Source organism: Danio rerio, chromosome 20, assembly GCF_052040795.2.
Source record: "Danio rerio strain M-AB ecotype USA chromosome 20, GRCz13ab, whole genome shotgun sequence".
Classification (NCBI taxonomy): Eukaryota; Metazoa; Chordata; class Actinopteri; order Cypriniformes; family Danionidae; genus Danio; species Danio rerio.
Window position 1 is genome coordinate 27,475,847 of NC_141040.1, and position 12,585 is coordinate 27,488,431.

The 12,585-nt window shown below is 36.6% G+C and overlaps 1 protein-coding gene across 17 annotated transcripts in view; it reads left to right on the forward strand.

The window, feature by feature from the left end:
• palld (palladin, cytoskeletal associated protein) overlaps positions 1–12,585 on the forward strand; it is a 149,573-nt gene that overhangs the window by 116,680 nt on the left and 20,308 nt on the right. For 6 of the 17 annotated variants that reach the window (XM_087298199.1, XM_087298202.1, XM_087298200.1 and 3 more), the window contains 4 exons: positions 4,472–5,083; positions 8,125–8,263; positions 9,728–9,829; positions 10,879–10,914. In XM_087298199.1, the coding sequence (XP_087154325.1) occupies positions 4,472–5,083; positions 8,125–8,263; positions 9,728–9,829; positions 10,879–10,914 (889 nt within the window). The remainder of the gene's footprint in view (positions 1–4,471; positions 5,084–8,124; positions 8,264–9,727; positions 9,830–10,878; positions 10,915–12,585) is intronic. The other 11 variants (XM_087298201.1, XM_087298205.1, XM_087298203.1 and 8 more) reach the window with 2 other exon arrangements.

Consider the following 12,585-nt stretch of genomic DNA (forward strand, 5'->3'; position numbering starts at 1 on the left):
ATTAATTTCTGTCAAGTGTATTAGTTTACTGCTTATTTGCTGCCTACTCATCACTACACTGTGAAAAAAATAAAAAGTTGAGTTAACTTTTAAACATTTTAAAGCAACCGGCTGCAAAGAAATTGAGTTTATTTAGCTTCAGGGGTTGAAGTTGTGCCAAATAATTTTTTTTAAGTTGACTGAAAAGGCTGGTTTAAGTCAAGCATACTTTACGGAATAATTTGGCACAACCTCAAGCACTGTAGCTTAAGAAACTTAGTTTCTTGCAGCCGGTTGCTTTAAAAAAAAAATAATAATAATAAATAAATAAATAAATAAATAAATAAATAAATTTAATTAATTAATTAAAATTAACTGAACTTTTTTTTAATTTTTACAATGATGACCAAAAGTAGAACGAGACAGTTCCAAACATGCAGTTCAATCATTTTGATGAGTAAATTCAACTCTTGAGCTCATCTTTCCAGTAACTTACAACTTTAAACTGTTTATGGTGTACGGTAAATATTCATAAAGACAATTTTCTTTTGTAAACCCTGCTGCACTGCAAATTTAAAAGGCTGAGTTTGTATTAATAAACTGGGTTTAGGGAGATTCTTCTGTAATTAATGAAAATTATATAAACTTTTCAGAATGTAGCAGTTTCTATTTGTAGACTCAGTGCCTTTTAAGGCGAACAGATTATGTCAGTACCGGCTGACCTCCCTTCATCAACTCCGGTTTACTGGTGAGGAATTCCAGAAATGCAAAAGGGAAAAATAAGCAGAGGAACCTGCGAGAGCTATTTTTAGAAAACGGCTGCCTGCAATTTAACATCATGATATTCCTTGAATGCTGGAAACTATTAAGAAGGATATTAAGAGTGGTATTTCTTAAGGGGCTAGCAATGCCAGACCTTGCCAGACCTCTACTGGCTGTTAACCAGCAGCTTCACTCAAGGTAGGAGGAGGAGAGAAGAAATGTAGGAGGATGGAGGACAAGACCAAGATTACATCTGAAATTCTTGCTACTTTTCATGTTAAAAAGAGAAGCAATATAGAGTAATGGGATCTGAAATTGCGTGAAAGGATTGAAAGGAAAGGAGAGATAGCAAAGACATAAAGAAGTGCGAGTCTAGCCGCTGGTGCTTCAGACTCATAACAGAGCCAAAAAAGGAATGAAAGCAAAGCAGCACGAGCGCTTGGGTCCAAGAGCCTTTCACCAGCTGCCAAAGTATTCCTGTAAAAGTGCTCTTTTGATGGATACACGAACATACGGGGGGAAAAGGAGAAAAGGGGTTGTTTTAGGTGGTCAGTTATGCCTTTCATCATCATTTGTGCCGCCAACACAAAGTTATACAATTTTAATCCATCCCTTCCCTCAGTCAATCCTTTTATTTGGTGAACTTGCACTCTAGGTTTTCGGTTAAGGCTTGGCAAAGTGTTAACAACACAAACTCCATACTCCCTCTTAAAAAGGCTGAGGATTTATCAGTTGGCTGAAGGGAGGGCTTCCACCTCCATTACAAGAAACAGAGAGAAAGAGGGAAAACACAGTGACTCATTAGTCAACATCTGGAATTAATTAGGTTAAATGGAGTTTGGAGTGTGGCTGGCCTACCACCATGATCCCCTCGTGAAACACACAAACACTCCTTGAAATTGTACATTTAATTCAACTTTTGAGGCTCTTTTTAAAGACCGAGTTGAGGGAAAAACATTGAACGCAGCTCTGAATGGGCTTGTTGGAGACCAATGATAACATTAATGAAAAGCATCTGGATTTGGGTATCGGTTCATTTATGGTTATCCATTTTATTGAGGCCCACAAAAAAAGTGTCTAATAGTTGCCAAAAGAAAGAGTGGGGGTGAAGCGGAGAGACAAATTGTTTCTAACAAAACATGTCTTCCAAGGACGCAAGAATTCAGAAGATGGAAAACTGTAGGCAGCAACTTTCTGATGTTTAGCAGAGAAAAGGACAGCGTGGACGTCACTGACAGTATTTTTTATGTATGTGGGTGAACCATGAGGCCATGCGCTTGACAGATATAATGCTCAATCATCAGCCCGCACCCACATTCACACGACACAACGATGAGATCTCCATCTTTTCCTTTTTCTCGCTGTTTACATGCTGAGGACAGTATAAACCTTCCCCAAGATAGCATATCATTCGCTTTTCAGTGGGCTCTGGTTTCCTTTTCCAGAAACCCGGCACACAGACATGCATAGCCACACAAACAACCAAGCATGAAATCGTCTGTCCGAGTGCAGCTGTACACATGCTGTGTGCGTTTGGGTGCAGTACTACACCAGTTTCTTGATTTTTTTTTTTTTTCTGGACTTTGTTTCCTTATGTGTGATGGGCCGTCTGTTCTGTAGGATGATGCACTGACCCTGAGAGACCTTTCATGACATCATTCGCTTAACTCTGTGTGTGGCTTTCCAACTCTAATAAATCAGTAAAGATGGAAATATGTAAAGCGTTACATCAGCAGAAGAGTCTTTAGAGTAGGTTATCTAGTTTTGATGGTGCCTGTTTTTGTTCTACCTACTGTAACTAAATTTAAACTACAAGAAATTGTAACTACAAGTAAATTGTAAGTGTAATTTTAGAAAGGATCAAGTATGATTTCAATGAAAATTAAACGTTAATGGCCTGTTTTTTTTTTTTTAACGTGATATTTATTTTCTTGCTGGTCAGAGTTGGTAGTTTAGCTACAGTGTCCAAAACTGTTCCTGGTCACCTACTGTCCTGTAGAGGTTTAGCAAAACCCAATTAAATACATCTGAACTAGTTAATCAATATTTTCAGACTCATTCAAGACTTCCAGGTTCTTCCAGGTGTTGAAGCTAAACTCTGCAGAATGCTGATGCTTTAGGGAAGCAGCAAATTGGCTGGTCTTTAGGTTGGGAGCTGTTTTTTTACATCATAGGTGGCTGGTAGCACAATCAGTTGGCCATTAACTAGAAAAACTACATGCCATATTGTTTTGATAGAAAAAATACTAGTTCAGTACATAATGAATATACATTACATTTACAAATTTCCATTTTAAACCCTTAATATTTTGGACTGAAAACCGGGTTCACATCCTTTTTTTAATATGTAACCGCTTTAGACACTGTATTGTGTAATCAATGACCGGCCCTTTCGATTTTATAATTGTTTACACGGTTATATTAGGCCAGGTTTAATCCCAACATATGTGCTCTTTAAACATTAGCATAAGATAATGTTAGTTTGGTTAATGTTTATCAGGTTGTGCAACTGCGCAGATCTGGCCCTCACGGTCTACTGGTTCAACCCAGATCGCTCGCACCTTCCTGTACCTTGGTAGATATTCCCAAGATCTTGCTTACCTCGAGCTCAGCTGTATTTAAAAACCTCCTATTTCTGCTAGGGTTGCACGGTTTACCGGTACTATGGTAGTTTTGTGATACTATGGCTCCAAAATGCTGGCAGTGCCACTGTAGTTTGTAAACGTTAGTATCATCATTAACAGTCTATCTACACTACATAATGTTGTATGTGAGAACAGTCACTAAAATGTTCACACGTTTGTGCAACAACAGACCATTTTATTTGAATAGTCTGTGGAGCCGTTTAAGGTTGCAAACTATGTGGGATTCACACATTTTATGTTAGCCTATTGAACGTTTTCTGACGCTTCAGTTCGAATCTGATTTCTGCTCCTGTCAGTATGATTTAGTAGCTACAACAACTACGACAATCTTTTAAAAAAAAAAGTGACTCACAAAGTTAAATTTTGAAGTATTTTCCTAATAAGACTAAAAATATATATATATTTACTGGAAACATTGAAAATGAATTTTTGACCACTTCATAAAGCCTAATTTTTGTAAAAAATTTCATTTGGTATCATTTCTATCTTTATTTTAATGTATTTTTTTTTGTCGGTCAGTTATCTACAAAATAAACAAAAAGAACGAACACATTTTAGGTAAAGTGACGTGCAAATACTTTTTTTCAATAATAAGGGAATCATTAATTCAATTCAAGTAGGCCTATTATAAAAAAATATATAGTATTTCCTACACAATCTCACTGCAGTTCGTAACTTTTTGATTCATTGGCTAATTCGTATGAATTCAGAGAATCTAATTCATACAATTTGGTACAATTTGTTCATCACCCGATGACGGTTGGGGTTGGGGTTAGGGGTGGGGTTGGGTGCCACGCCTCCTTTTTAAAATCGTACATTTTCGTATGACTGAACTCGTATGAATTCGTACGAATTAGCCACTAAACTGAAAAAACGTAAAATACTTGCGTTTCCTCATGAGATCAAGCTGGTATTTGTTACGATTTTCTTCATTTCATGGATTTGAGTTATGAATTACAGCATCGCAATACTACTTGCTTTCACAATACTTCTGCTGGTATAGTATCGTAACATGAATTTTAAGTATCGCGACAACCCTAATTTCTGCTAGTGATGCTAAACGTTTGAATTCTATTTCCTTGCAGAAACGCAGTGCAACTGAAGCAGCTTCAAGATCAGATCCTTCTAGAGCAGCAGCAGCTTCCCGCTCCTCAGGAAGTCTCTCCTCCATCTCCACCTCTCCCACCTCCTCCCTCCTTCCAGGAGCTGGAGAGCAGCACCATGCAGACAAGTACTTTCAACTATGCCCGGCCCAAGCAGTTCATCGCTGCTCAAAGTCCCACAACAAGCGGAGGACCCATCGGATACAGCTCGCAGTCCTCCAGCTCCAGTCCACTATCCCCAACAACATCCCACAAGCCCTTCAGCCGCGTCTCTCTTCCGCCCTTCCATCAGCAGCCGCTACTGTCCAAATCAAGCAGCGTAGAGTCTCCCAGCTCGCCTTCATTCCCGCCTCCCCCTCCACCCTTCCTCAGCTCCAGCAATCTGTCATCTCCTGCTGGTTTACCACAAGAATTCCCCTTACCTCCTCCGCCACCTCCACCACCTGTCACGTCCAGCCCCACTCGCTCAGACACCTCCTCGCCCTTCACATCCACTCCACACTCACCAGCCGGATTCCTGGCATCTGTGCTGCCCACCACACCACCTCCGCCACCAATGAATGCATTGGGGCTGCCCAAGGGTAACGGCACAGTGTGAGTACCACTAATCATCACAAGAATTCATTATTTTTTTAATTCACGTTTATTTCTATAGCACTTTTACAATGTAGATTGTGTCAAAGCAGCTTAATATAGATGTTTTAGTAAAGTAAAACTGTGTCAGTCCAGTTTTTAGAGTTGAATTTCAGTTTAGTTCAGTTCAATGTGGTTTAAATTTCACTGCTGTAAGTCCAAACATTGAAGAGCAAATCCATCGATGTGCAGCTCCACAAGTCCCAACCAATCAAGTCAGTTTTTAGAAACAAACGTCACCAATTGACGAAGTAAAAGAAAAAAAAACTATTTATCACTACACATTTGTCAACTGGACAGGACCTCTTGGTTTCACATTTTGACTTCAACATTCTGTCATTTGTTTGCCTTTTTTGTGGCATGGATTTAATTCTCTGCATGCATTTGTAAAATTATGTTTGGTTTCTATTTTGATTACCTTTGAATAAGTTATTGGCATAGGTTGACAAACATTTTAATGTGTACAGGTATTTTCCCCTTAAAAACACTTAAATGATAAAAAAAAGAGTCCAGCCCTAGCCCAACTTAAACCTAACCACCTCTCCATAAATGTACAATATGTAACAAACAGGCAGATAAAGACACAGTCTGCAGGTGTGTATTGCAAGTACCGACTAGACCACAGTATAAACTTATTATAAACCAGTCATACAGCACCTCTGTATCAAAAATGGAGTAAAACCTAGCCTTAATTTACAAAAATGTTCCGACTATGGTAACAAATTATTTCTCATTTAAACAACCAATCAGAACACTAGCATGACCCAGTTGGTCATGAGAAATGGTGTCATTCCACTAAAAAATCTGGCATAATGAAGGTTCAAGTGGCAGTTTTTGTAAACTTATTTTATTGTTTAAATTGAAAATACTATTTGTCATAACCACAATATAATACCTTCATAAATCATTAATTGTAAATGTATATTTCCTATGCTCTTCACATCAGTGCACTGCTAGTTGTTTCTCATTGGAAGGAGTGTATTATGCAAAATAACACTAAAGGGTCCTGACCAAGTTACTCTAGCTATTTTTCCATCCAGGATCTAAATTAATTTATGCGCATCACTGGAAGATCACATAAAAGACGTGCGAATAAAGCAAAGTTTCCATCCAAGTAGTCAAAAAAACGTAATTTAAAACTAAAAATAACATTTGCTAGGGTAGGAGAAGCTGGATGAATCTTTTCTTTATTTAATAAATGACTTGCGCCTCAGAAGACAATATTCCGACACGCAACGAACGCATGGTGGGTATTTAATGATATAATAACACGAATACTAAAACGTTTATGGCGTTTTAGATGTTTAACTATGTGCTCAGCTTGCTGGTTTGTGTATTCACACACATTTTTATCATCACATGATCTCTTATAACAAAATCACATGACTTTATTAATGCGCATACTGGAATTTGTTTGGTGAAAGTGTTTCCATCGTAGTTTATGCGCATCTTTTATTATCGAATAAAAAGTTTTTCCTATTCGATTATGTGGATATGTACGTTTTTATACGCATATCCAAAACGTAGCTACAAGTAGGGTGTAAGAACATGCTGTTTAAAACTATGCTAAATGCTTTTTGTAGGTGTGCAGTCATTCTCTATACTGCTGTATATAAAATCTTAGTGCCTCATAACTTCAATACAAGGCACATAGAGTGAACCTTTTGGCTAATAAGTCATTTGCAGCACAGCTCCTGCTTTCCAGCTGCATGGAAGACATGTACTGTATGCATTCTTACTTGGCATGTTTATGGAGACACAGGGATCAATGGGAGCTAAGGAACCTTGAGGGTCAGGCCTCTGAGAGGTTTCCTTGCTTATCCGCAAATCAACTGAAGTATAAAGTGCACAGGTTCACTGGAGAAGAATATTTTTTAAAGGAATGGCAAAACATTATTTGCTCACACTTAAGCCGTTTTAAACTGTAGGACTTTCTCTCTTCAGTGGAATACAAAAGAGGATAGCATTTTACAAAAAGAGGATTTCACAAAATGTCCAAGCTGCATTTGTGTTTATTACAGTAGTAGAAGATCATCCATGACAAACAAAATAAACAATCAAAATATCAGTAAATATTATGAATGATAATGCTAAAATAGTCACTGCTCACCACTGTTTGAGAATTTAAAGGGAAAAAAGCTAAGACCTTCTTTCAAATAAATACATAAATATATCTGTAGAATGTTAATTAATTTATGTTATGGAATGTTAAAGAAGGTCTGGATCATAAACGGTGACAATTTTATTTAAACTTTTTACGACTTTTTCCATTTCGTTACATCTCAGAATAATGTTCTCTCTCTTATTCCCACGCACGTAATCTAGCATCTAAATTTGTTTGTTTGTTTGGTTTATCTCCTGAAAGCGATACAGACTCAAGCTGATCAGCAATGGTTTTTGTTAAAGTGTTTTCAGAGCTTGATTTGATGTTACTCATGATATATCATAAGAATCTTCAGTAAAGATGGTCTTTCTGATGACACTTGGGTTTAAACACTCATTCAAGGTGTGTGAGTTTTTCCCTCAAAGCTACTGCTACCTCTTCATCTTGATTATCTTCATTATCTCCCACTACTTCATTCCCCTTTCCCTCTCTCGGTCTCTCCCCCTCTCTCTGTCTGTTCCTGACATTCCAGAGCCAGAGAGGGAGAAAGATAAGGGAGCGCAATGGAATTTTAAAACACACTCACACAAACAGATAACGGAAAATTATTCTTGCTTCCCAATGCATATGCAAAAAACATTTCCCACATTGCCCTCATTACATATTCATATTACACTGTATGATAACACCTGCAGTTTAATTTGTTTTGTGTATGTACTTTAATCCTAACGGCTACATGGGAAGGTTTTATGGACTGGTTATAAAATTCTGTAGCCAGAAACACACACTTGTCTCTGTGTTTATGCAGTTTACAGATTCTGTACTTGATACAGGAACATATTTACTCTGTCATTTTTCTGAGTTGTGTTTTTTTCTAATTGCACTTTTTGTTAAACAGAGCTTTGCCACGTAAAACAACACCCCGTACACCTCGCATCATCTCTGATTCAGACATCCAGGGCTCTAAAGATGCTGTTATACAAGATCTGGAGAGGAAACTACGCTTCAAAGAAGAGAGGCTCAGCAATGGACAGCAGGTGCGTGTGCGTGTGCGTGTGCGTGTGCGTGTGCGTGTGCGTGTGCGTGTGCGTGTGTGTGTGTGTCTGTCTGTCTGTCTGTCTGTGTGTGTGTGTGTGTGTGTGTGTGTGTGTGTGTGTGTGTGTGTGTGTGTGTGTGTGTGTGTAAAAGAGAGAAAGAGGTCTTCTGTTTGGATTACTGAAGAATTAGACCTCATTAATAATATTACTACCATACTATCCTTACTATATCTGAAAATAAAGTCTAAAACAATAACACAAGCAAACATGTTTGATTATACAAGTATACACTATGTGTGGAAATATAAGGGGCTACTTGTATGTAAGAAGCCACTTTAAACTCTCTTTTAGCTTTTACCGTATTTATAAAGTATTGGCTTGTAAAATGTTAATGTTCGTTGACACTTCTTCCAAATTTCTAATAATATATGGTCTTTCTATATAACAAAACCCCTACATTTACAGTTTTCAAAGTGTTTTTAGGATTGTTTCACCAAATATTGGTTTCTTAACCCATCTGAAGTGAAAACATTGATTGTGTTGTCTAGTAATTTATGAAAACATGTCTGAAAACATGCTTTAAATCTTTTTTTATTCTTAATATTTATTTTAATTGTATTCTTATTTAAGATTAAAATATTTTTATTTCAATTATCTTTCAATTAGAATAACAACTTCAGTTCTTACTATAAATCAGCTTGTTGTTAATTTTTGTTCTTGTTTGATCTAAATGGACTGAACAAACACCTGAAGCAGAAAATATTTCCAATTATTTCCATTGGTAATTTGACGGTGTTTACTAGGGTTGGGTACCGAAACCTAATGTAACTGTTATGGATCGGACTGAATCAGAATAGCAGTTTAAAAATGAAAAATTAAACACCCAAAATGACATAAAACTCCAGAGAAAATGCTAATAGCCTTGTGACGCAATGACAATAATCAAATTGTGTGATAACGTAATATATGCAATTAATATAAACATGTCTGAAAACATGCTTTAAATCTTTTTTTTTTGACCAGCTGTGATTTAATGCAAAACAATTATTTAGATAATCTAGTTTTTATTTTTAATATAATAAAATAAAAATAAAATATCAACAGTAGTTTACAGATTAAAACAAATGCTTTTACTTAATCACATAGCTATAAATCACACAATAATACCACAAAGGCTGAAGATTTTCATATGGTTTCTTAATTTTTGTTTGTAGATTTTAGTAAATTTCTTTTAAATGGATCATTCACCCAAAAAAAACTAAAACTGTCCTAATTAACCCACATTTGTTATCCTAAAAACAATAACCATCTTCTTTAAAGCACAAAAAACTAACACTGTTCATTTCCATTTACTGAATTTTTTAGTGCAAGCGACCGATTAATAATAGTGCTTCTGCGTGTGAGAGTGTGTGTTTTCTCACACACTAACCCAGGCTCTGACAGATTAATCCTGCTTGCTTTCAGAGGTTAACCTATGAGGAGAAGATGGCTCGCAGGCTGCTGGGTGCTGATAATGCTGCCACAGTGTTTAACACGCAACAGGTGGAGGAGGAAGCCAATACACAGGTATAAGCACATTATCACAGTCCCACCTATACACAACATCCACACAGTAAATGGCTTGACTGGCTGTGTCCGCAGACGTTTTCCAAAGACTAGACTGTTCATTTATTGCATTGTGTTTGCCTGATTGCTTGTAAATGATTTTTAATTTAGCTGTTAGCTATGACCTCTTGCATGTGCTTGCACAAATGCATTGAGTTAATATTAAAGTGGTAAAAATTTGGCAAGAAGAGCATGTTGCTGAGACATTGGTGCAGGTAAGTTTGTAAAAACAAGATTAAGACTTTGATATAAAGGTCTTTGTCATTCTTAAATGATGAAAAAAATGGGAAAAACTTTGCAGTAGTTTACTGTTAGCAAATATTCTGACGTAATTAGAGCATGAAATTATTGGAGCGTTCAATAAATTGGCCAATAATGGTTTGAAATTTTAATTTGGCCTCTCTCTGGTTTGTGTTGGCAGGTCCAAACAGCTTACAAAAGATGATTTTCATTATAGGTGCCCTTTAAGTTAGGTCATAAAATCAGAACCAACCCCCAACATCTAGCATAATTCGATATCTGCTTTATTTTCTTTAGTAGCCTCCACATGGACCAAGGGTATGCTTGACACAAATAACTTTAGGAATTGAGCAAAAATTGGTATTGTAAAATAATGGTCAGATAGTCGTGATGCCTTAATGCCAGGCATTGATGCTATGATGCCAGTAAACGAACATTTGCTTAAAGGTGTCCTATAAAGAAAATCTGGGCATACCTAGGCATAGTCAAATAATAAGAAATGTCCATGCTGTAGACACCCTAGTTTCCTAATTCTCATGTAAATTCTGCAGGTGTAAAAGACCTATAAGAATGTTGCGTTGCTCACAGGATTATTAATTAGCACCCTCAACATTTGTAAATATTTCAGCTTACCTCGCATTCTACGTCAACCGGACCAACACACAATGACTGTTATGCGACTGTACGCTTTAGTGCAGTAGGTGTGTAATCTGCACAGGATGGGACATCATCCTCAATCCCCCCCTGCCTGTTTTCTGATCTCTCTACAGGAAGGCTCAGCTGACTCCGAGTCTGTCCCTCAAAAGGTTATTCATCCTTCTGTCTATTGCAAACCTCACGCAGCAGCCTGTCTGTCCTCCTCAGATTTCGCTCAGTCTCACCGCTCAGTTTCCCTTTGCTTCACCTTATAAGACCACCCTGTTTGTTTAATTGTGTCTCACCCCTCTGTGTGTGGTCGCCCCCCTGTGTTTTGGCCGGTCACTACTGTATGTGATTGCGTGTTTACTCTTATCCACTGTGTTTCTTGTGTGTCTCTGTTTATGGAAGATTTGAGCCCTGAATAAGCACCGTGGTAAAGACCTTGACAGCAATGTGACTGTGATGAGTATTGTGTTCTCTAAGGATATCATAGAAAATGTAGATTTACACTGCAGTCATTCTGATCAAATAGATAGCGTGTTCAGTGTTTGAACTAAACCCCAACTCCAGAAGGCCTGCTAAGTTACGAAAGTAGGATATATGGCCTCAGTTTGTTTAAAATGTGAAAGTGTTGCTGGCTTAAACTGGCTTAAATTTATGTTAACCAGTCGAGAATGAAGATAGAATATGATATAGCATGCAAGTTTAACTTCAAGTAGACAAATACTTGTGTTTTTGCGCAAATTATTTTTTAGGAAACAACAAATGTACAATTTGTCACGTTTTTATTTTGGATTAAATAGTTTAATAAGCCATTTTTTAGTCGTTGTAATTTTTTATAATGTTGTAATATTACAATACATTTAGTTAAATACTGTAGCATTCATTCAGTTGTTCAAGCATAAAATGAGAAGAAGGACTGCCGTCAGTATCAGCAGGTTAGCACATAAACTCCATTGAAAATACTGGGGGAAATATAATTTAATGCAGTGCTTCTTGTCCGGTCTGAGACCGACTTTTATATCGAAAATCTATTTCAGCAATATCACATGATGCCTTCGTAATCATTATTGATTACCTGCTTGTTAAGTCGTGACATATGAATTCAAACGTCATTTGAATTGAAAAAAAAAAAAAATTGTTTATGAAAAATTTTTAGTCATATCACTTATTAAAAGGCGTTTTATATTAAATCATAGTGTACACATCAGTCTTTGCACTGCTGCATCACAGACATCAATATTTAAAAATGTATAAAACATTTATCAGTTTCTGGCCATCAGATATTAGGCATGCATATATACATTGTGATTGTGATTTTTAAAAGTATTACATCGCTTTGTAAACGCTTATTATTATCATTTGTTGAGTCTTCCCATATAGCTTGATATGGCGCTTTGACCTGGAAGCCGCTTTGCGTGACATCACACTTAACAAGCGGATTACCTAATATTTTTGTGATGACTTTATTAAAAACCGAAACTTTTTTTTTAAATTGAAAATTGGCAATAAATGTCACTGAATACAGTTTCAGTATTTTTTTGTTTATTGCAGTCCTGCTGATTAAAGCAGTGTTGGGATAACACATTACAAGTAACGTGAGTTACGTAATATTGCTTTTCTAAGTAGCAAGTAATTTATAACTTAAATTAAGTAATAATATATCAGTTACTTTTTTTTAAATGTAGTGCGAATTCCTTTTTTTTATCAATAAGCTTTTAAAAATAAACTGCTGACTTAAATTAGTCACATTGAATTACGCAGTCAATGAGAGGATGCATTCATCCTAAGATCAAGCCTCAGCAAAGGTAAGGAAAAATTATGCGAAAGTAACGTAA